At 41.6% G+C, this 25930-nt stretch overlaps 1 protein-coding gene across 1 annotated transcript in view; it reads right to left on the bottom strand.

The window, feature by feature from the left end:
• Positions 1–25930, bottom strand: part of LOC136879048 (proton-coupled amino acid transporter-like protein CG1139) — a 170343-nt gene that overhangs the window by 95411 nt on the left and 49002 nt on the right. Inside the window, exons 3-4 of the mRNA XM_067152786.2 lie at positions 22556–22642; positions 22170–22320 (exon numbers count right to left, since the gene is read on the bottom strand). Of these exons, the coding sequence (XP_067008887.2) occupies positions 22170–22320; positions 22556–22642 (238 nt within the window). The remainder of the gene's footprint in view (positions 1–22169; positions 22321–22555; positions 22643–25930) is intronic.

Below are 25930 nucleotides of genomic sequence, written 5' to 3'. Positions count from 1 at the left end.
GGAAGGAAGCGGCCGTGGTCTTAATTAAGGTACAGCCCCAGCATTTGCCTGGTGTGAAAATGGGAAACCACGGAAAACCATATTCAGGGCTACCGACAGTGGGATTCGAACCTACTATCACCCGGATGCAAGCTCACAGCCGCGCGCCTCTACGCGCACGGCCAACTCGCCCAGTTTATTATACTCTACTATCCACTCCATTCTTCCACATACTTAACAGAGCAAATTGAGTCGTTGTGTTCAGGTATATTTTATTGTTTATCCTTCAAAGTACCGTGTCAACTTTTTTCATCACAAAACGGACTTGTGCCTCCTACATCGATAATAGTAGTGTTCTCAAAATATATATATTATGATAATACATTGTTAAAGATTTCTATATTAATTAAAATATATATTTGCCCGTGTGGGGATTTACCGGCTACCTCCATCGGGCGCATCCCATTGAAATTGGGGAAGCTCGCTGGCTCTGCCGCCAGCAGAGTCAGAGGGTAGTAGGGAAATATAATACCACCGCGAAAAAAAACTGGTCCCTTGCCAGGGTTACGGCGAAGACTGGTAAATGATCAGAAGCCAGAAAACATCTTGAGGCAACCTCTAGGGCTAACAACCCTAGTTGTAAAAGGATGGGTACCCGTCCGAAGCAAAGTCAAGTCAAAAAGCATGATGGCACAACATTTCAAGAAACATACCCCAGGGGGTAAATCTTCGGATAAATCCCTCGTCGTGAACGCCACGGCGCACGAGTCCCGTTCGGATTCTGGGGGAGACTCGACATCATGCAAGAGACGAGTCGGAGCGTCTCGGTGTACCCCGAAGAGTCAAAAACTCAGGCCAAAATCTAAAACCTTTCTAGCAACTTTCAACATAAATTCACTTACACAAACTGGCAAGCTGAAAACCCTCACCAAAGCTCTTCACGACAAACAGATATCCATAATGGCCCTACAGGAAACAAGGTACCCAGATGAAGAGATTTTTGAATCCGAAGGCTACCGATTTTTCAAGAGCAAAGCGCGAAGAGGAATCCTCAATGGAGCTGTGATGCTTGGAACTGCGTTTGCTGTTAGAACCAAGATCCTTAAATCGGTTGCAAATTTCGAACCTGTGAATGACAGATTGTCTATACTCACAATTAAATGCGCGAACAAAACCTACGCCCTAGTTAATGCACATGCTCCTACAAACGATAAGAACAAGTCTGATCCAGACGAAGTTGATAATTTCTGGGACCTACTGGACGAAAAATTAAACAAAATCCCCAAACACCATGTCAAGCTTCTTTTGGGTGACTTCAATGCCCAACTAGGTCGTGAACAGGAGTACAAGAAAGTTATAGGAAATTACCATGCTCACAAAAGAACCAATCCCAACGGCAAAAGACTGGTGTCCATTTGCGAAAATCACAACCTGCAGGTCATGTCGACCCACTTTCGCCATCTACCTAGAAAGCAAATGACTTGGCGTTCTCCCGTCCAAGCTCTCGGAGAGATCCAAATTGATCATGTTGCAATCTTCAGGAGAAACAGCCCTGAGATTATGAATGTCAAGGTAAAGAAAGGCATCAATGTGGCCTCAGATCATTATATGTCTCTTATCAAATTCATACCAATTCCCGCAAACACAAGGAAGACAGCCAAACACATCACACGCTTCGACAATGATAAACTTCGGCAAAGGGTCGAGGAGTTCCAGAAGAAGGCTAGACCAAATGACTGTGACTTTAAGAACGCCAAAAGTCTCCTTGTTGAGGCCGCCAAAGACGTTGCAGAAATCAAGAGAAGCAAAAAGCAAGCCTGGTGGAATGGTACCTGCGATTCAGTCCTCCAAGAAAGACTCAATGCATGGAAACAATAATACTCTACGAAATCAGAAAATGATTGGGAAACCTACAAAACCTAACGTGCCCAAGCAGCTAGGGTGTTCAGAACTGAGAAACGTAAATACGAAAAATCTCTCATTGAAAAGATAGAACAAAACTTTAGGAAGAATGAAAGCAGAGAGTACTACAGAGCCTTCAAATGCAAACTCACTGGCTATAAACCACCATCTCTATGCTTTGAGCGAAAGGACGGCACACTGGCGACGTCAAATGAAGAAAATTGCAGCATTCTGGCAGATTACTTCAAGAATCTACTTAATTGCTCTAAACCGCAAAGCGCCATTCAGACCAAGGAACCCTTACTCAGGTACCCAGATTCCAGACCACCCGAGAGAGATGAAATCAAGCGCCACATTGTCCGTCTCAAAAATAACAAAGCGCCGGGGGAAGACTCAGTAGTAGCAGAACTATGGAAATATGCCCCAGAGGAATCACTTGATATCTTGCAAAAGCAAATAGAAGAAATTTCCAACAAGGAGACCCTACCCGAAGATTGGAAAATAGCTTTGATCCATCCATTACACAAAAAAGGCAGCATGAAGAACATCAACAACTACAGAGAAATATCTTTGCTACCCGAGACTTACAGAATTCTATCACTTGCCATCCTGGAGCGTTTGTAAGTACAAGTCGAACATCAAATAGGTGAATACCAAGGAGGGTTCAGAAAAGGTCGCTCAACAGCTGAACAGATCCAAAATCTCAAAACGATCATCAGATATTGTACACTAAGGTCCAAGCAGTATGTGTCTGTCTTTGTGGACTTTAAGAAAGCGTACGACTCTATTGACCGGGAAGTCCTGCTAAACATCTTAAATAAATTTGGAGTTGATTTGAAACTGCTGGCACTAATTAGAGCCACCCTGACCGATACAAAATCCAAGGTGAAGTACCACGGATGTCTCTCGCATTCCTTTGACATCAAAACAGGAGTCCGACAAGGTGATGGGCTATCCCCGATACTCTTCAACAGTGTTCTTGAAAAGATCATCAGAACCTGGCGGGTGAGATTGCAGGAAACCAACTACAGTCCATTGAGAATAGGAACCAAATCCAAGGGGATCGCAACAGACTGCTTAGCATTTGCCGATGATATTGCTGTTCTCTCAAACGACATAGCTCAAGTTGAAATTTTAAAGGAAATTGCCGAACAAACTGGTTTGCAGATATTGTTTGAGAAAACAGAAGTAATGACTAACATCGAAGAGGCTCCACCAAAACTCCATACAAAATACGGGGAAATCTCCCGAGTAGACAAATTCAAATACCTGGGTGAGATCATAATGAAAAATTGACTGGACAAAGAAGCACTTCAGGAGCGAGTACGCAAACTTGAAATAGCCTACCAAACATACCGCACAATCTACAACAAAAAATGCCTTTCCCAAAACACCAAGATACGTCACTATGAAACAGTTCTGAAGCCAGTAGTTCTATATGCAGCCGAAACCCTGTCTCTAAATGCCATCAAAGGACTCCTTGAAGAACTGGATAAAAGAGAACGCAAAATTGTGAGAGGAATCTTGGGAGCAAAGTACAGAAATGGAATCCATCAAAAGAGATCCAACAAGGAAGTCTACAGCAAAATAGAGAAAATTACCGACACAATCAGAAAAAGACGGGCACGATTTTACGGTCATCTGAAAAGAATGGACGGAAGAAATTTAACTAAAGAAATCTTTCACTTTTTGATTCAAACCCCAAAACCACAATTCCCTGGTTTAGAAATACCAAAGAAGACTTGCAAATACTACATATCTCAGCTGAAGACGCCCTTAACAGAGATCTCTTCCGCAAGAAAATATTGACGAACGGGCTAAACCGAGACGGGCAACCGAAGAGAAGACACGGTGCCCCTTGGACAGAGGAGCGTAAGCAGGCCCACTCACAAAGAATGAGGGAAATTTGGGCTCTAAAGAAGGCCAAGTTCAGTGTCAAATGCAACAAGACTTAACGTGGTCCTTGATGGCCCCAGCGAATTATATATATATTTGTCCTCTAATGTTCTAGCGTTCTATTTAGGGTACAACCTACATCAATCGAATTAAGCACATTGTTACATAAAATTGTTCATATTTTCGTATTTTTAACGATAATGGTACGTTTTCACCAAAGTGAAACACATTAGTAAAATAATTTGTTCTTTAATGGTACAGCAATGACATTTGCCTGTTGCGGAAATCGGAAACTACAGGAAGCCATTTGAGAACTGGCGACGTTGGGATTCGATCCTAGTATCTCGCGAATGCAAGTTTACAGCTATACGACTCGTACCGCGTAGCCAACTTGCTCGGTCTGTATGACTGACTCAGTGTGTCTGTGTGTATTATTACATTGAAATAAGCAGCAGTTCGATAAGCTTTATTGCACAAACGCTCTGTTTCTTTTTTTTTCCTTATTAACTCTGCGTCCCCTCCTTTCTCTGCCTTATTTTCTTGTTTTTTCATTCCATCCTCGATATAATTATTTTTATTCGTCTGTATTTCACTCGTCTTAATTTTATTTTTCATGAAATCGTCTCTCCCTGCATTGGTCTGATTCGAATTGGCGAACTGGCAAGAAAGACTTGCTCAGTTCACCCGCAAGGGCGTAGATTCGATTCCCGTCAGTATGTAAGACGAACAATTTAGAAATTATACCTTCACTACTGGAAAGAAACATGACCTTGAGGTTCATTTACGCTACATCAGAAATGAGGACCAGGTTAATTCCTCGCGATAAAGACGGCCCGCTATAGAGGTTACTGTAAATGGAAGCCTCTATCGTCTACATGTACGAGGGCATTCTTGGCTTGTAAGGACATGAATTCAACAGTAAACCATTATTTCATTTGTCCAATTATTTTCAACTCGTATTGCCTAGTTTACTGCTGAGGTAACACCACACTTCTGTAATGACGACCGATTAAGATATATTTTCATCAATAGAACGATGGTGAAATTTAATAACCTTCTGGCGTTATTCGAACAGTCTTCGCGAAACATCAAATGTTTTCGTTTCATGGGCTATAAAGAGTATCATCTAGACGTAAATGCGTTTGCGCGTCTCGAGAAACAGAAATATTGTTGCGATGAGTACAGAGCCCCGCCACAGTCATGGAAGAAATATGTATTAGGGATAGGGAACATCTATTAAGTTATAACATATACGTTATTCTCTATACATATATGTGTTGCTCTTTAGTTGGTATAAGTTTGAAGTTCGTTCATATTACGGGACATACCATAGACGTCTTTACGCACCAGCGCGCGTCGTCCTGTACACAAAGTTTGTGGTAACTCATTATGGGGTCTATATTTGGATATGATCATATGTTGTACAGTAAAAAAATTCACAGTACCAAAAGTGACTTTTTCTACCGTAATCCTGAGCTTTTTACTAATTTATTGAGGTCAGCACTTCATGTGGATTTTACGACGAATGCCCTTCCTGACGCCAACTCTATGTGGCGGAGTGTATTCACTATTGGGTGTTGCTGTAGTGGTTGTATTTATTTATTTATACATTTCTGTACATGGCGGGGCTCAGGCAATGAAGCCTGCTATTATGCCAAACCATATAATAATAATAATAATAATAATAATAATAATAATAATAATAATAATAATAATAATAATAATAATAATAATAATAATAATAATAATAATAATAATAATAATAATAATAATAATAATAATAATAATAATAATAATAATAATAATAATTTCGTGTGGCTATTTCTAGCCGAGTGCAGCCCTTGTAAGTCAGACCCTCCGAGGAGGGTGGGCGGTATCTGCCATTTGTAGGTAATTGGTTGTTATTGTGGTGAAGGATAGTATTATGTGTGGTGTGTGAGTTGCAGGAATGTTGGGGACAACACAAACACCCAGCCCTCAGACCACTGGAATTAACCAATGAAGATTAAAATTCCCAACCCGGCCAGGAATCGAACCCGGGACCCTCTGAACCGAAGGCCAGTACGCTGACTATTCAGCCAACGAGTCGGACAACCGTATAATAATACACGTGCATAAACTAAATATATTGTACGTTATAACTATTTAAAATTAAACGTAATTCTAATATCACTTAAAATTAACATAAAATATAGTTTAATTGCAATTCAGATTAACGCTAAATCTCGTTTTAAAATTATTATATGAATTATTTGCTATGATTACAAACTAAATTCTGATATATTTAAACTGTAATGATACTAATCTTACATTTATATAATATTGAACCCATGACCTTTGTGCCCTAAGAATTTTAAATCTTAAAGTTACCACATGAGGACCCATGTCAGTCGTAATGAGAAGTTTGAATATATATTTATATCGCAGAGGCGACACGAGGTGAGAAGGTGGCTACTGTGTTTCTCACGCTATGAGTTGTGACGTCATCCGCACGTGTCAAAGGTGGATGGATACAGAAGAAAATTTTGGTTGAATAAGTATATTTAAATAAAAGAATTAGCAGTGAACGCAGTATAATGAGGGTCCTGTAATTATAAGTAAGACAACTGGTCTTTAGTAAGACAGATTTGGGAGTGTTAAGCCATTTCCGTGGATATGTCAGGAAGGACGCGCGTGTCTATTTTACACACGCCGAGTCGTCAGAAAATAGTGCCTATAAAATAAGGTCATTTAACCAGTTAATTTGGTAAGGAATAATTATAAATGTTCGTGAACACTGTCGATAGCAAGTTAGCAAATACTTGGTTACAGCAAAAACTCTTTTAAATACAGTTCCAATAAGTCGAAAAAATTACGCAAATTTTCTTGGCGGCAAGGAAAAATGCCTGAGAGACGGAATACAATCTATAAAATAAGAGGGGACGCCATCTTGAAAGCCGCTGCATTTGTATTATTGAAGCTCGAGAGAGGGGGTTGAACTGTTCAGTAAATCGATCGTCAAGAAGTAGACTAAGTCCAGCAAACATAGATTTTGGCCGACGTGGCCGGAGTCTTGACTCCAAGTGGAGAAGTAATCTGATAAAAAACGGTCAGAATACCGAAGTAGTATTTGTGAAGTTGTAAATATTGTGTTGTAAAAAAAGTAATTCGTGTGTGGGTAACAAATACAATCAGTTGAGTGCGATCAGCGAAGACACCGAGTGAAGAGCATTTTTTAATGCTTTATGTTCCAGGAAAACATGAATAAAACCAAATGTGAAGCCAGAAGTACTAAAATGGCTAAATAAAAATCTCAGGGTTGCTGGTGAACCCAAAAATGGGTGCTGACGTGCAGTTAAGTTAGGTGGTATGCCATCTCAACGCCTTTTTGTACCTGTTTTATGATATCACAGTTATATGTATTTGTAATGGGTATTTATGACGCAGTTTGTCACCCATATGTTTCATAAATGTCAGAAATATGGCGAGAGGTCATTTTTTTATTTTATGCTTTGATAAAATTAAAGCATTCCTTGTCCCGTGTAACTTGTTGTAAAAAGTTATTAATGAGGGTTACGAAGAGATATCACGTCCAAAGTAGATCGTCATTTCCGTGAATTTATTGCCTATATTTTGGTGATGTAAAGTTAAGATGTTTTATTTGACGTAAACATTTTCTGTTTGATAAAATGGAATTGGTGCAAGACATCCGTGGTTACCCAGTTTCAGTCGGGTGGAAGCGCGCTGTAGTGTTGAGTAATGTAGATCAGTGAATATTTGTCACGAAGGGGAATGCTATTCTACGTCCGTTTAAACTGTGTTTGATTGGCAAATAAATAACTTTAAAGTTTGTCAGTCATTTTTGTGAAAATCGAATTTTTAAATTACGTGTTCATGTTGTGAGAAGTTGTTCATTATTAAAGTATTGTGCGTAATTTATGCGTCGTAGATTCTAAGGATTTTTATTCCATTCTTTTTTGCCAATGAGAGTCGTCGAGTTGAAGGCAAGAGGTTAGATTTTGTCGTATGAGTTGCAATAGGATTTGCCAGTCAGGTGATTGGAAGCCTGTAATGATGCCGGGATTTTATGTGAGCCCGATGAAGATATTTGTATAGTGTTTGGGATGGGGAAGTGTGAGATAATCCACGTAAGTGTTAATTTGGGACGTGTAAAATTATTGAATGACATTTTAAAAGTACGGTACATCTATCTGCATATCTGTTTGGTCAGGAATATCGTATTTTAATTCTATTTGCTAAGTCGAAGATTTCATTCTTGTGACCAGCTGAGCGTGAACATACAGTAGGACAGGCGTTTGGTTTCAAAGAGCTGTCAAGGAGCGTTGCTTGTTTCCGATACCGCCAGCTGATTGAGTCGCCGCTCAGAAATAACGGGAGTGTGCTGCCTGTTACGTGTTGAAATGAGGTTGTATTCTTTAGAATGGATCATTAAACGTGCGTGAACTAGTTGAAATGTTCATCCGGGAATAACGTGTAGGTTATTAGATACTACTAATTTGTTTAATTGAGTACCGCATATGGTTATCCAAGTACAGATCTCATGAAAATTGCTAATAGGTAAGGAAGGTAGGTATCCTTCATTATGGCCCAAGGGTTAAATATTTATATAATAATCTAACTTTTGAAGATGTATCGTAGTTTCATTATAATCAATGCGGTACTTCTTCCAGCACTTTATCCTGAATAGCTTTAGGTTACTTACATTATGTCTCTAATTTCAGCGAGGATAGAATTCGTCGAACGTATGGTCCCCGATACAAATGCGTTGTTTTACGTACTGCTACGATGAGTGGAAATGGACAGGAAGGATCGTAATGATGACCTTTAGGGTGCTCTACCTCAACATGAGAGGTAGATTTAATCTACTCTGAGGTAATATGGTTTGCCTGTTTGAAGTATTTTATGAAAAACCGAAACGGCATGGTATTTACGTCTGTCAACTAATCTTAACTGAGATAGCTGATGGAGAAATGAGTTGATGTAGGAATGGAATAAAACATTCAGAATGAATCAAATGCAGCCATTATGTGCTCGTTGAAGTTTAGAACTAAGAGAACAACTTAAGTTATTGTAGACTACAACACCATAGTCAAATATTGGTATTATTAGCCCTGGAACGAGCCGTTTCCTAGTACTGACTAGTAGCAAGTCCCTTATTCTTATGTTGTGTGTAATGAACCGAATAGACGTTGACAAAATTTTGTTACGTGCTCTGACCAACTAAAACATACATATAAACAATTATTGCAAAGTTCTTTGTGGGGTATTTCAGTGTGAGAGCTGTTTTTTCGTCGCATAGACACAGGTCTTACGGCGGCGATAAGATAGGAAAGGGCTGGGAGTGGGGAGGAAGCGGTGTGGCCTTAATTATGATCACTTAAACACCTGTAACATAGCTGTATGGCTCGGAACACGTAGATATCAGCTTGCATTCAGGAAACAGTGGGTTCGAACCCCATTAATGGCACCATTGACTATGGTTTTCAGTGGTATTCCATTTTCATGGTCACTTCCTCCTCATTCCTAGCTCTTTCCTATCCCATCGTCACCATAAGATCTGTCTGCGTCGGTATGACATAAACAAAACGGAAGGCCACTCAGTACGCTGACCATTCAGCCAGGAAGCCTGACAAATAAATATATTATTATTATTATTTTATTATTATTATTATTATTATTTCTTCGTTATGCCAAATTAAAGACCGTATTTGAACTTATTAGTCTGGTCTGGCGGCTTCCCCTTCTTGTTCTTATTCTTCTCCTCCCAAAATCTCTTCATGGATTCGCTGTGTTGCTTTTTGCGTTATTCTGTCCACTCTTTCCCGGTGGTCTTCTTAGATTTTTCTACGAATGTGTAATTTTCAACCAGAGTTCCAAATGCTTTACGATTTTTTTATCGTATCATCTATAGCGTTTATTTCTTGTAAATCCTGCTTAATTTCTTCCAACCAGTTGATTTTTACCTTCTTCGAATAGATTATAGTAAATAGATTTTTAGTCAATCTATTATTGTCCATTTTACTGATGTTACCATAGAATTTCAAACGTCTCCTACGAACGGCATGAATAAACTATCTGTTCCTGTGTATGTGGTCGTAGTTTTTCTTTTAAATCATATGCCATTCACATGAGTGGAACCATATATTTTCCTGTGAATTTCCAATTTCACCAATTATAGAGTGGCCTCCGAGAGATGTAGTTTCTGAGATGTATAATGCTTCCGGCAAAAAAAAGAAAACCTGTCGTGTAATGACGTTTTTTTCGCATTACGCGATATCACGCTTTTATTGTAGTTCTGGCATGTAAAAGAACTCCGGCGGGACTAAATTTCGGTACCTCGGCGTCTCCGAAAGCTGTAAAAAAATAGTAGTTAGTGGGACGTAATGCAAATAACAAAAAATTGTAGTTCTGACATCAGCCGCTTTCTCAAGTAGTTCATGATTATGTTGAACAGAATTTGACTACGTGCCGAACTGCGACGCACACCGACTTCAAGAGGAAAGCTTTCACATACCAGAACTGGCTTTCAGTTTGGGAGAGGGATGGACATGCATGTCCAGAATCGGCCTTACATAACCCTCAGGGATGTTTTGGATGTCACAACACCGTCTAGACGATCTGCCTAGGAACACGGTCAAAGGCTTTCTCGGGGTCAATGAAAACCACGTGGAGTTCCTTAAGTAATATATACCGTGGTGCTTCTCCATCACGATCTATAGAGTCTGAATTTCATCACTTGTTGATATGTCAGCTGTGAAACCGTACCATTTACAAAATATGAATAGCAAATGCAGAGTGACCTGCTCGTCTCGCACTAACGGGAAATCTGTGTTTAAATTCTTTAAGAGCTCCAGTAGAACTGTTATTCGTCTGCTTAAGGATATGGTATTTGAAGACAATAAATTATACTTTAAACACACGTAATTAATAAACACGTAGAGCTCGCAAATGAGCGAACGCGTGCCCTGTAACACAGCTCACGACTTTACACATCGCCTCCTACCACTTGTTGACAAATCATTTTTTTTTATATTGCGAAGACTTGCTATTTATTTATTGATTGTATTAATTTAAAATAAGGTAGTGGGGTACCAGGAAAGGGCTAAGACGTTAACTTTGCTAGTATAAGCGTCGATTGGCGGTCAAATGTGTTTTCGAGGAGTAAGGGTGGATGTGGGTTAAGGGACCATTTGGAGTAATAATAATAATAATAATAATAATAATAATAATAATAATAATAATAATAATAATAATAATAATAATAATAATAATAATAATAATAATAATAATAATAATAATAATAATAATATGTTTTATTGATTCTGGTAAAGTTAGGGATGTACGCCCTTTATTACACTTAACCAGTCAACCTAGAAAACTGTTCATAATAACTACTGATGACAATAATATGATAACATTAACAATAACAGTAACAGCATTAATATAATTAATCACACGTAAAAATTCAAATCATATCATCTATATAATACACATCGTATGTAGAGTACATGAAAAATATACGAGTAATGAGTACTACTACTTAAGAGAAAGTATAAAAAATGTATACATTTCTACAGTATACCAAGATATCGCCTTCAATTGAGAGAAGGGTTAGTAAGAAGAATAAGAATATCTGTGAAAGGAAGATGTAAAAAATGATGAAGAGGAGGTAGCAGGAGGTGTTTTCAGGTCAAAACTTTGTGATTCATACATTTCGACGCAGGCATGTTTAAAAGCTGAGCTGCTGGACATGCTTCTGACGTCCACTGGTAAGAGATTCCATTGTCGGGCTGCGGTAACGGTGAATGATTTCGTGTAGATTGCTGTTCTGTGTACACGCACGCACATTAATGGTGTCCCGACATAAACAATCAACACTCCCCCACTCCAGTACTGAAAAGGAGGGGAGAGAGTAAAGGGATAGTGTTGAAGGCCACTCCAGTACTGAAAGGGAGGGGAAGGGAGTGAACAGGTAGTGCTGAATACACAGTGTGTGTATTCCGGCGTTATACTGTAACACTGTTATAAGATGGCTCCTTTCCTATCACAGGTGAATCGAGGACGTATTATGGCATGTGGGAGTCTCACATGGTCCCCCAAGCAATAGTACAAGCAATACCATGGAGTCTTAAAGACAGTTTGGAGATGGAAAGAAATATGGCAAGAACAAGGTGAAGAAGGATTGGTAAACCCGATATAACGCAGCTACAAAATATTCCTAACTAGTATAAAATACTTTTCGGTTAAAAACCTCCTTTACCTCTTAATACTGTAATTATCAGAGTAGGTTACTTTTAATTTTTTTAATGTTAAAATGCTATTTGTTCGGGGCGTCGACCTATAGAGTTATTTTGCCCCTACTTGCACAATATATGAACTTGCATGTAATTGGAATTGCGGAAGTGTTGAGTGTTGAATGTGAGAAACGTTAAGGACGACACAAACACGCAGTCCCCAGGCCAGGGATATAATCATTTACAATTAATCGAACCCGGGGCGGCCGGACGCGTTGCCCCGTACACCGCGGGGCCGGACGAGTAGGTAACCTAATGCTGTACTTCAATACATCCGCCACTGTGCCCATTTCGATCACAACGAAGTCTTGTAGCGGGCTGTCTGCATGCAGTCCATGCAGCAATGTGTTAAGCGAGAAGGTGAGTCATTGTGCCTTCGACACTACCCCTTCACTCCCTTCCCCAATGTTTTGTACTGGATTGGCCTTCAACAATACCCCTTCACTCTCTCCCCTTCTTTTCAGTACTGGAGTGGGGCAGTGTTGATTGTTTATGTCGGGACACCATTAATGTGCACGTCTGTACAGGAAGGGATAAACACATGGTGCTGCAGGATCGGGTATTTTTGTGATCGTCTGTGGAGAGGAGCTTGATGCGATCACGGAGATAGGCTGGTTGAGAAGTTTTAAGAATATTATGCAAAAAGCAAAGAGTATGAAGTGTGCGTCGTTTTTGCAGGCGAAGCCACCCGAGGCGTGTGTAAGATGGTGTGACATGGTCAGCGTAACGAAGTCCAGAGATAAACCTTACACAAGCATTCTGAGCACACTGGAATTTCCTTCCCAAGTCTACTCCTAGGTTGTTGTAATTTCTATCGCAATAATCAAAATGAAGTAATGCCAGTGATTCAAGAAGAATTTTCTTTAGCTTAAAAGGGAAAGTGAATGTGAATTTACTGAGACAGTGTAGCGTTCCGGATATTTTTCTACACACAGATATAGCTTGGGCAGTCCAGGACAGACGTTCGTCAAATACTTATACCAAGATTTCTTGCTGCCGATGATCATGATGCTTGTTGTTTTAAGGGGCCTAACATGGAAGGTCATCGGCCCCTAATGGAACGAGATGGACGACATGATATATGATATTTAAAATTTTAAAATGTATCCACGACAAGAGTAGAGATTTGGGCAATCATGAAGGCACTTCAAAATGCCATGACAAACTCAAGTTATATAAAGCTCCTGGAAAACATTTATCATCAAGCAACAATGGTAGTCAGAGTGGACGAAGACCTCATCACCAGTAAAATCCCAGTTGGCAAAGGAGTTCGACAAGGTGACACAATCTCTCCAAAGCTGTTTACCCTTGCCTTGGAAGATGTATTCAAAACCCTTCATTGGGATAATAAAGGAATAAAAATCAACGGGTTATATTTGAACCACCTGCATTTTGCCGATGACATTGTGCTCATAAGTGAAAATCTAGATGAGCTAGAAAGCATGATCCAAGAATTAAAAACTGCCTCTGCTAAGATTGGTTTGAAAATGAACATTAATAAAACGTAAATACTAAGCCTAGACAGTCAACCACTTAAAATGGGAAACCAATATATAGAAGCTGTCGATGAGTACATCTATCTTGGACACAAGATAAAACTTGGAAAAGACAACCAACGTGCAGAAATTCCTCGCAGAATAGGTATGAGTTGGATAGCATTCCGAAAAGTAAGATTCATCCTGACCAACAAGGATGTTCCAATTAACCTGAATAAGTGCATGCTGCCAGTTACTATTTACGGTCTGGAAACTATGACTCTGACGAAGGAAAGTGCTCGCAAGCTTCAGCAAACACAACGAGCCATGGAACGACAGATGCTAGGGATCAGCCTTAGGGATAAAATCCGTTCAGAGGACATCAGGAGAAGAACGAATGTAATAGGCATCCTAGAGAGAGTAGCAAGACTAAAATGGCAATGGGTAGGACACGTAGCTCGACAAGACTACAACAGGTGGACCTCTAGGATTGTTCACTGGAGACCATGGGAACACAAGAGAGGCATTGGAAGACCCCAGAAGTGATGGCTTGATGACATAAAGCGGTTGGCTGGAACACGCTGGTTCCAAGTGGCTCAAGACCGAAGACGATGGAAGCATACGGAAGAGGCCTATATCCAGCAGTGAATTTAAATAGGCTAGAAAAGAAGAAGACAAGAATTAAATAATGGTGATGAGAAAATGAGTATGAGATTAAAACAATCAGTGGATCTAATTCGCAATGCCTTATTTTCTAATAAAATAAGAAAAATACAGGAGAAAAAGGAATAAGGCATTGCCTGGTAGTACAGATATATATACATAATTTACATTAGAAGTTGAAATAACGCATTAAAATACGCAACACAAACTAAAATTAAGTCAATGGGATAAAAGCGCCATTGACACAAATACACTAGGAGAGAGGACATCATTAGAAGCGATTAAACAGTCCACTATCCCTCATAAAGCGGATGACGAGGTCTGCTGACTGATCGTCATCTCGCAAGATAAGGGAGATAGTACCCGAGAGGTTAAGACTACGGTGAAGATCGACCAGGTCCATACACTCCGTAAGGATGTGTACCACGGTAAGATGGTCGCCGCAGGTACACACCGGAGGGGATTCTTCTTTCAAAAGATGCGAGTGAGTCAGGATACCATGGCCGATCCGAAGACGACATAATACCACGGCTTCCCTCCGCGAAGTCCGAAGGGAAGTCCTCCATACCTTCGTTGTTCCTTTTATCGCTCTCAGCTTATTGGGAAGGGGAATGGCCTGCCACTCCATCTCCCAATGGGACATAACCAGATGTCTCAGCTGGACCCGCTGAATCAGAGGGTGCCGAGGGAAACAAGTATCAATAGACTGGACCGAACTCAAGGAGTCAGTACACGGAAGAAAGTGTCGGCGCTCATTGGACAGTGCGTACCGCAGAGCTTCGCAGATAGCATAGAGCTCTGCTGTGTATACACTACAGGTTTCCAGGAGAGCAAAAATAAACCTATCATAGCCGACAACGAACGCACAGCCCACCTTCGTTTCTGTCCTTGAACCATCCGTGTAGATAACGACTGAACCTGGATATCGGCCAACAACGGACAGGAAGAGCCTCCGATAAACCGAAGGGTCCTTGTCTGTGGACAACAGAGGTCTTTGCGGTAGAAAACCGAAGTCCATGTTCTAAGGTCCACTGCTCCACCCTCCTAATAACTTGCTGTAATTGTCGCTCTGCGACTGCCATACTGCGCGAGCTATAGTTCGGAGCAAAATCGTCCACACATGAACCTGCAGCAGTGACAATACCGTTTATGGCAATCGCGAACAGAGTGACACTAAGAGCCGATTCCTGTGGGACTCCATTTTCTTGAACGTGGTATTGCGAATATGTACTCCCTACTCGGACACGGAATAGACGGAGGGACAAAAACTTCGCAATAAATACTGGCAAGTAACCTCGGAATCTCCACTGATGCAGGACTGAAAGGATACCATATCGCCATGTGGTGTCGTAGGCCTTCTCTAAGTTAAAGAAAACTGCTACCAAATGCTGTTTGCGGAAAAACGCATCCTGGATAGAGGCGTACCAAGTAGTCAGTGGTGGATCGAGCAGCTCGAAAACCACACTGATACTCGGACAAGAGTCCTTGTTTCTCCAGACACCACACAAGTCGACGATTTACCATCCTCTCAAATAGCTTACACAGGCAGCTTGTAAGACAAACAAGTCTGTAATCTCCTGCATATTTAGGATCTTTGTCAGTCTTGAGGACAGGAATGACGATGCCCTCTCGCCACTGAGACGGATAATCACCCTCCATGCAGATTCGGTTGAACACACGAAGGAGATATAGAAGACTGTCCTCACTAAGGTGTTTCAACATCTGGTTATGGATGTTGTCTGGTCCAGGAGACGTATCCTTGCAAAGCGCTAATGCGCTGCGTAGTTCCCACTCCGTAAAGGGCACGTTATGGTCCTCTGGAGTCTGAGTGGCAAAACTGAGGTGATGACGTTCTGCCTCCCGCTTCAGAGTGAGGAAATCACGGTGGTAATTCCCAGAGCCAGACACATCCGCGAAATGGCGAGCTAGATGGTTAGCAATCGCGAGTGGTTCAGTGACGATATTGCCTGCAATGGAAATTCTCGGTACCGAAGATGATCCATGGACACCCGAAATACGTCGAAGTTTAGTCCACGCTTGATATGATGGAGTTTATGACGTCATAGACGACACATACCTCTCCCACGAAGCTTTCTTACTTTGGCAAACAAGGACTCGCGCCTTTGCGCGGAGTTGTTTAAATGTTATCAGGTTGGCCACAATAGGCTGTCTACGGTAACATTTATGAGCTCGACGGCGGTCTTTGATAGCTGCTGCTATTGCTTCGTTCCACCAAGGAACGAGTTTTCAACGAGGAGTCCCCGAGAATGACGCAGTGGACTCATCAACAGCAGCAAGAATAACTTGGGTGATGCAAGTTATTTCCTCGCCAACGGTCCGACTGATATCGTCATTAGAGACAGCTAGTGATGTGTACTTTGGCCAATCAGAATGTTTCAGAATCCATCGAGGAGGAGCCTCGACGGATTTATGTTTCAACAAAGTAAGGGTGATGGGAAAATGGTCATTGTCACAGAGATCATCGTGTGTATTCCACCGAAACAGCGGAACCAACGTTCGGCTGCATAGACTTACGTCTATGCGAGAATATGTGCCGTAATGTACACTAAAGTGAGTTGGTTCCCCTGTGTTCAAAATACGTAAATCCAGCTCTGTTACTAATCTTTCCAGCTCTCGTCTCCAGAGGCAAGGAGTCTCAGAGCCCCGTATGGGGTGATGGGCGTTAAAATCTGCCAACAAGATGAAAGGAGGTGGAAGGTGATCTGTAAGATCAGTGACATCATTTATGTTCAGAGGCTGGCCTGGTGGAAAATAAACGTTACACAATGTTGCTATGACAGGCAGAGGTACCCTTAGCGCAATTGCTTCCAGTGGGGTCCTTACAGGAACCGGTGGGCATAATATAATTCTGTCGAGTATAGTCTGTAATTTCTCAAACCGTATGATGACCAGGTCTGAAGTTGGTCTCCTGAATACAGACTATACTCGCTGTGTACTCACTAATGAGCTTACGTAACTCAGCAAGATGCCTGTCATAACCGTTACAATTCCACTGTAACAGTGCCATAATGTGGACTATAAAAGGAGTGTTAGCTTATGAGCGACAAAATGTTCGCAAGTTTAAACACTAACATCTACATCCGTAGTTGTAGATGACAGCGCGACATCCATCCCGTCATCAACAGACGGCGGGGATGCCGCCCAGAACATCGACGCTTTTCGGGGGCGGGCAGTTCCCCTACGAGGAGAGCGCGCAGGTTTTGGAGCAGGAGTACCTCCTGGCGCAGACTCATACCCTCCAGATGGGGGCATAATTTCTCCCTCGCAGGGGAAGTGCGAGAGCGCTCAGCAATGGCGCTCTTCTTCGCCGCCTTCTTTTCTGGTTTAGACGGGCTGGGAGATTGTTTTCCAGCCCTGGTCGACGATGCCGCCTCCGCCGGCTGGGGCACGGCTTTCGCCGACCTCTTAGGGGGGGACTTAGCTTTCCCACAGACTTCTGATTGGTCGAAGGTGGGGTGGTCTCCCCTTCAAACTTTTACTCTTTGCGACGTTGCTCGGAGGAGCTGGCATTGATAGCATCGCATAGGAGGAGGCCGGATGTACGGCCTCACATCGCAAAGGTAAGTTGTTACCTTGACTTTCTCTGCTAATACTGACAACTTGAAAGAGACAATGAAGGCACCAGTGGCAACGTCTTCACCGTTGACCTTGCGCGTAATGCGCCGGACGTGTGTCACGCCATCTTCCATCAACTCGTCGTCAGTGTTCAAAATAAGGTCGCGGTGAAAGATGACTCAGCGAACCAGATTCAAGGACTTGTGCTCCTCCACTTTGACGGGGATTTCGCCAAAGTGGTCGCACTTAAGCAACTGATCAGCTTGCAGTGCTGTACGAGTCTTCAAAAGCAAATTACCGTTGCGCATTTTCTTGAGGTCCTCAAGTTCGCCGTAGACGCCTTCAATGTGTCTACTAAAAAGGATCGACTTTACCAGCTTAAAATCATGCCCATAGGTTCTGATAGCGACCCGAAACCTAGGGAAGCTGGATCCCATTCCTTCACGCTGCGCATGTTCCCAGGGAGTTGAACCTCTGAGGGAAGCAAATGTTAAAGACTTCATTGGGGGACCACCTTGAGAGAGGCGACTTCGTTTCGAAGCCATGCCCGAAATCATCCTCCCCGAATGCCACCCACTCCGATCAGGGATCTCTGTAGCCGAACCAAGCAGCCAAGGCAATACCCACCTGGTCGTAGCAGGTACTGCCCGGGGTCCGATGTTGGACGATACCTAATACGGGATGACTGAGGCAATGAGCACTAGGACTCCCTTCCTCCAGTCACCCGCAATAGCATGTACCCCATAGCGTGTACAGAACACTAAATATAGAGAAAAAAGAAAAAAATAATATGTCCTTGTGGCATTCGGCTGTGCGGGGACCTGTGTTGTCAGGCGGATACTACTGCCAAGGTACATGGCGGTCCCACCCGCAAGATTCCTGGGTGCTCAATTGCGGACTTTTGGGCGTGATCGCAGACGTAAGAGGCCCATCTCCGAGCAGCAAGCACATCAAAAATTTTGAAATGGTCTACAAATGATCCTCGGAAAAATAATAAAAAATAAAGATGGGACCATGGCCACATGACCCTTTAAGTCGCCTTCTACAACAGGCAGGGATTACCCGTGAATGTATTCAACCCTTCCCATCCACCGGAGGTCCAACGCATTATACCAAACCGCAATCCATATCCGCGCCTAGGTCGCCCCTTTTACTCGCCTATTACGACAGGCAGGAGATACCGGGTGTATTTTCTTTGTCTGCATCCCCCACCCAGAGGGAGTGTGTGTTTGGTCCCCGAGAGGTGTTGCATTTCCCTCAAGTCCGCCGGCAAGCCGGTTAGGACCCTCCTATCCGCCACCTGGGACGCGCCACGTGGGAGTATCACCTCTCCCCCTGCTACGCACCAAGATTTCTTACATTTTGGCTATACTGTATGGGAATACCACCTAAGGACAAATGTGGTAACGCTGTTCGATTGAGTTTGCAAAGTACTTTAAAGTAACTAATAATTATTGCCTGGGATTTTGATGGGTTTACAGTAATTTTAATCCGTGATTTTTGTTCCATATATCTATGGTCATCAAGTCTTCATTCAGGTGAAGTGTTTCTGAGTGTAGGTTTTCGGGTATTAGTGGCATTTACAGTGTTTTAATCCGGAAGCTATGCCATTTATATACAAAGAGAAAAATAGGGTGCGCAGTACAGATCCTTGTTGTATTCCTACGTCAACCGTAACGCCAATTTGAATATTGATTGTTGTTATTAAGTACACACCGCCGACGATCGGTGAGATAGGAACAGATCCACTGGAGTGCACTCGCGGAGAAATTTAAACTATATAATTTGGATATAAGTATGTCTCTGTCAACAGTGTCGAAAGCTTTTCTAAAGCCCAATAACGCTAGAACTGTCAGTTCTTTGTTGTCCATAGCTTGCTTTATGTCAATAGTCACATGTGTTAATGCACTGCATGTGCTGTGTCTCGGTCTAAAGCCGGACTGCTGGATATCGAGGAGATTGTTTTAGTAAGATAGTTGGTAATCTGCTTGTGAACAATGAATTTTAAAGCTTTTAACAATATGCATAAGATGCTAATCGGCCGATAGTCACTGACGTCCTTTGCCAGTCTGATTTTTGGAAGCGGGCGATCTATGGCCCTTTCCATATTTCTGGTTAAGTCCACTGTTGCAGTGAATAATTAAATATATTCACCAATGGATAAATGATGTGGTGGAGAATTTTTATGAGCATTTCGTGGCCTATATTATCTACGCCCCTAGCCTTGGTCTTGATGCATTTTATTGAGTCAATCACTTCTTGCGGTGTGACGTGACTGAAGTAAAATTTATCTCTGTGTGGAGATGGTGTATTATCATATGTATTAATTGTTTTCTCTTTCACGACCGGATTCATTCCCGTTGGCGAGATGAAGTGGTCATTTAATTCATCTACATGTATTTCTTTGATATATTTCTGGTTATTGATGCCAAAATATTTCATAGATTTCCACATCGTATCAGGGCGTGCGTCAGGTCTAATCAAGTTTTGGGCGTAACGTAATCTAGCGCTTCGAATTTTAGAGGTCGTTTTATTACGCTAGATTACGTTACGCCCAAAACTTGATTAGACCTGACGTACGCCCTGATACGATGTGGAAATCTATGAAGTATTTTGGCCGAAGTATCTATAAGTCTGGTGGTTCACTTCCGTTAGGCAGTGTTTGTATCGTCTATGAGCAGTGTCTTGTTTAGCCATTAAATGGCTATTCACTGTTTAGGAACTCTGGATGGGTGGTAAGCAGAGTGAGAATAAGTGAGGGGTAATACCGAGGAATGACACCAAGTGAGCAGAAATGGAACCATTCGGGGGCAAATGGGCGATAAGCAGAATGAGTAAGGCATAATGAGGGATAATCCCGAGCAGTAAGACTGGGTGAGACGGCAATATTCGAGAGAAAATGGGCGGTAAGCAAAATGAGAATGAGTGGGGGATAATCCCGAGAAGTGAGAGTGGGTGAGCAGCTATGGGACCATTCGGGGGAAAGTGGGTTTTAATCAGAATGAGAATGAGTGTGGGGTAATCCCGAGGAGTGAGACCAGATGAGGAGTTATAGGACGATTCGAGGTAAAATTAGAGTTAAACAGAATGATACTGAGCTAGGGGTAATCCCCAATAGTGAGACCGATTAAGGAGTTATAGGATGATTGGAGGAGGTAAAATTAGAGATAATCAGAATGGGCTTAAGCTAGGGGTAATCCCGAGGAGTGAGACTGAGTGAGAAGTTATAGGATCATTCGGGGTAAAATATTCGGTAAGCGGAATGAGACTGAGGGAGGGGTAATCCCGAGGAGTAGAAATGGGTGAGGAGTTGTACGGGTGTCGTTTAAAAATATCTGAGTTCCAAAATATCCGAATTCCGGAAAACGGTTTAACTAATAAGTTTGCTACCTGGACGATGAATCTCAAAATATCCGAATTTCCAAGCGTGGTACTGTTTTAAACACCGTTACAATATTATTATAATAAACACAAAGAAATACAAAAAAGGCGCTAAAAGGTTCAATGTTATCCCCAGCCGGACTGCGTGCCCTCATCTAAAAGTGGTACCTCGATGGTTAGGTGGGCCTGCCGTATAAACTTGAACAAACATATACGACAGGGGTAAGTAGACGCACGGATGCCATGAACCAGCGCAAAGTTAGACCAAGTCCCGTTTTAAATGCGTCTATTACTTTGTCATATACGTTCAATCTTGATTATTTAAAAATTTTATTATGAAAATATTTACAATATCTTTGTTAGAATGTTGCCACAGGTTTCAGTCCATTTTAGTGACGTAATACATTTTTCTCAAACTTTTTTCGATGTATTCAGTTTCGTCATAGGCTTTCGGGTCTTTAATCTAAAATGCAATTATCTTCAAACCTTCGAGATTCATATCTATCCTTGCTATATGAACATCAGATGCTTAGTTTCCTTTTCTTTTTTTCAAACACGATACCGACTCCTTGAAGCGACGATGTCTTTTCATCAAACTGTTGAACATAGTATCCCATCCTTCAACTGCATTGCTTCTTCGGCGATATTGTCAATGACAATTCCACGGCTCAAGCCGATTGTTCAGTCACTGGTCGACGAAGCAGTAGAAGAAACACACACGCACACAAACACACAACAAGTTCAAAGTAAATCAAAGTGGAAGGCTAGTAAAATATTAGAGAATGAGTTCGTGATCATAAGATTTTCATCAATCAAATATTTCTACTACTGCACTGCTTATAAATATATGTATATTCGTAATAAATCAAGACAGTATAAAGATTGTCCAAACTATTGTCATATTTTAGTGAAATGTTTTACACACAATAATATGCACATAAACTCAACTTGTACATTCATTTAAGTTGGAGCAGATGAAGTGGAAATCTTATTATTTTCTTACCAGAATGTTCATACAGTGAGCACATATTGTTCCCAGAACCAGAGTGCCCACCAAGCCGAATGCCAAGCCGCCATTCTTAAAAGCGTTTGGCATGGCCAGAATACCTGTCCCAAGACAACCTTTGAGCAGGTGAGCCATAGCACCGGCGTCTCTACAACAAATAGTTTTAGAACAAAATATTATCAACAATTGTATATTGTGAAACAAATGAAATAAATAAATAAATAAATAAATATAAACAACAGACGATGTCACGTAAAATTGTTTTGCGACATGGTATGTTCATCATAGCAAATGTCTAATGGATAATGTTATTTAATTGAATGTTGCATATGTATACAAATTCTTTGTTTTCTAATGAATGGTTAAATATGAATTAAACTTACGTTACAGATGTATTCTTGCGATTGGCGAAAGGCACATGCGACTCGGCTGAAGACTGTGATTGTGCCTGGGGGTCTGTGAGCTGCAACCTGTTGAAAAAGATACCATATAATTTTAAGAGTTTTAGAGTTTCAATTACACGACTGGAAGCTATTCAGACGTTTTGTTTTCCTTATACAGATCCTTTAATGAGCGAATGAAACCAAACCAAACCCCATGGCACTACAACCCCTGAAGGGCCTTGGCCTGCCAAGCGACCGATGCTCAGCCCGAAGGCCTGCAGATTACGAGGTGTCGTGTGGTCAGCACGACGAATCCTCTCGGCCGTTATTCTTGGCTTTCTATACCGGGAATGAGCGAATGAGCTATAATTACTTTAATGGATGAATTGCTTGAAACGTTTGTTCAAAACACTTAGTTGGCTTCTAAATATAAGAATCTGAGTGACTCGTGTGTCCATTTATATTTTCCGTTCTCAGAGACAGGTCAAGTCATTGTAGTTAACTGCATTTAATACGACAAGTTTTTCAAAACATCGATATGAACGGTATTGGCGTACCACACATTTCTACTTTAATAATCCACCGATCTGGACAGAAATCGAACCCAAAATTTGAGGTAGAAGTGGTAACCAATCATTCACTGGTGTTATTATTAAATAACTTCGTGTAGCTATTACAACCCATGTTGGGAAGACCCTCCGATGAGGATGGACAGCGTCTGCTGAATTGAGGAATCTGTGTTAGTATGGTAGAGGATAGTTTTGTGTGTGAACCGGGTGAGTTGACCGTGAGATCAGAGACGCGCGGCTGTGAGCTTCCATCCGGGAGACAGTGGATTCGAATCCCACTTTCGGCAGCTCTGAAGATGGTTTTCCGTAGTTTCCCATTTTCACACCAGGAAAATGCTAGGGCTGTACCTTAATTAAGGCCACGGCCGCTTCCTTCCAACTCCTAGGCCTTTCCTACCCCATCGTCGCCACAAGACCTATCTGTGTCGGCGCGACGTAAATCCAGTAGCAAAAAGAAGTTTCATGTGTGATGTGTTACTTGCAAGAATGTGCCCGAACCAATGAACTTAATCAACGACCTAATTCTCACGACCCAATCGGGATTCAAACCAAGGAACCTGAGGCCCAAAGGCCAAGGCACTGACCACTCAAGTATGAAGCTCGACAAGGTGACCAATAGCAAGTCATCTTAAGAAGGTTGAAAGTCCTTTTGGGAAACATTTTAATTTTTGCAAATAATCAATACATGTTCTCAAATCGCGGGATGTTGCAAGAGGAACAAAGGCTTGGTCATCAACTGAACGTTCCCCGATTCTCTAACATTACTTCTGGTACTGCTTCCTGCGTCGAATATCATGAACCCCGCGCTAAAATTATGTTCTTTTCGTAATAGCACGCCTAGTTTAATGGGATGCCTGGTTCGCGATCAACTGTCAGGAAAGGTTTTCTTTGCAGAGTTATCTAAGATTCAGATGAGGTACACTATGGCGATTCATATTGCACATACATACATACATACATACATACATACATACATACATACATACATACATACATACATACATACATACATACATACATACATACATACATACATACATACATACATACATACATACATACATACATACATACATACATACTGAACCCGACAGGGGCATGATCCAAGGACCTTTGGTTGATATTGATCTTCGTAATTACGCACGCAATGCTATTTAAGGAAAACAATGCTGAAATTGATTAATATTCATAACATTAATACAGGTGACACCGAAACTAATTAATATTCATATCATTAAGATAGATAAATTGAGTCTTTGAAAGTTATTTTACGAGATTTCTTTGTTTGCGCCATATTATCCTTTGTGCAGCGGGGGCCCGCAGCGGAACGCAAGCTCATTTAGACCCGGGAGGGGTTATGAATGGGGATTCCCCGTGACATCACTCGAGAGAAGACATCCCTCCTCAAGACTCACAGAATGAGGGGAAACCAACTTTTTCGAAACGAAATATAGGAGCCATCTTGGATCCGGACTAGCCAACTTAATTACCTACGATCTAGAAAATTAATGAAACTCGAATTATGGAGTCGTCTCCCGATTTAAAAGGGATAAATGTCACTGGGACATTTATTTAGAGTGTCTAATGTCCCCTTTCTTGATAACTTTCAGAAGAAGAAAGAATACTGTGTTGTTTCCGCGTGTAAAAGTACTGGGGCCATCTGTTTATTCTCATGACACGTCCTCGACGGAGGGACTTCACCCCGCGTGGTAGGGGAAGCCGGACAGATTTTAATTAATTGAAGGAGATCCACCGAAGGATCATTGAGTGGTTATGTCTCAATCGCATCAACTAAATATTGGTCACCAATTAGCCGTACTATTACACCTCGAGTATGCCGTGAATAGGCAATACGCAAATTAGTGGAAGGGGTATCGCTCCCTTGTAAAAACCACTGCACTAAGGGACAAGCGTCACTCGGGACTCGCGGCTCATCGACGGCGAAGCTATGCTTGGTTAAGCCCTCGTTAGTTCTTTGTTCAAGTGAAGTTAACTTCCATTTCAAGTGAAATAATAGAATTCGCAAAAATAATGTATAGTTTGGTCTCCGTGACATCAGTGTTAACTTTTTATAAAACCGTGAAGTGTAAAGTAATATTATTATCATTACTATAGCATAATAATCTTACGTAGCAGCAGACTGAATAGTGGCTGAGAGATAGACGGGATTCGGTACTGAACCGCGGACTACGTAGTCGTATCCGAGATCGTGACCGGACGTTCATATTGAACGCTGTTAACCGGAGTGTGAAATTAAACAGTGACGTTCTATGTGTACAGGATTAACTGCCAGCGGCTCCACCAGCAACGAACCATGGACCCTCAACTTCAAGATGGTATGGAAATGCAAGTAATCACCGCGGTGCCCATGGACCAGGAGTAAGCCCAGGATGGACCTCCTGAGCTGACGAAGGTGTCATCATGTGATAGAGATGAGTACTAATTTTTAATATCTGGCATGCCTAGAGGGGATGGGAAATGTTTATCGTAGGCTGACGCTATAAAGGATTAAAGATGTAGTCCAGTTGAAATAGAGCGCCGAAATGGGCGCGTAGTTGTTAATTCCTAGTTTAGGAAACCGACGACAGGTCTGAGTAATTGATTGTAAATAATTTAGGGAATATAATACTTTAGTTTGCATGTGGTAGAGATTTATTCAATTATTTTTCTTAGGAGATTTTGTTTGATTATTTGCGTCAGAAGACCGGAAGTAATCAGTTTAGGAGAGTGCAGTGAGAATAGTTATTAATTAGAGTAATTATTATTTTGATAAGTGCATGGCAAGTAAAAACGGTAAGTACTATAG

Source organism: Anabrus simplex, chromosome 1, assembly GCF_040414725.1.
Source record: "Anabrus simplex isolate iqAnaSimp1 chromosome 1, ASM4041472v1, whole genome shotgun sequence".
NCBI classification, from domain to species: domain Eukaryota; kingdom Metazoa; phylum Arthropoda; class Insecta; order Orthoptera; family Tettigoniidae; genus Anabrus; species Anabrus simplex.
This window is presented reverse-complemented; position numbering and strand designations above follow the sequence as displayed.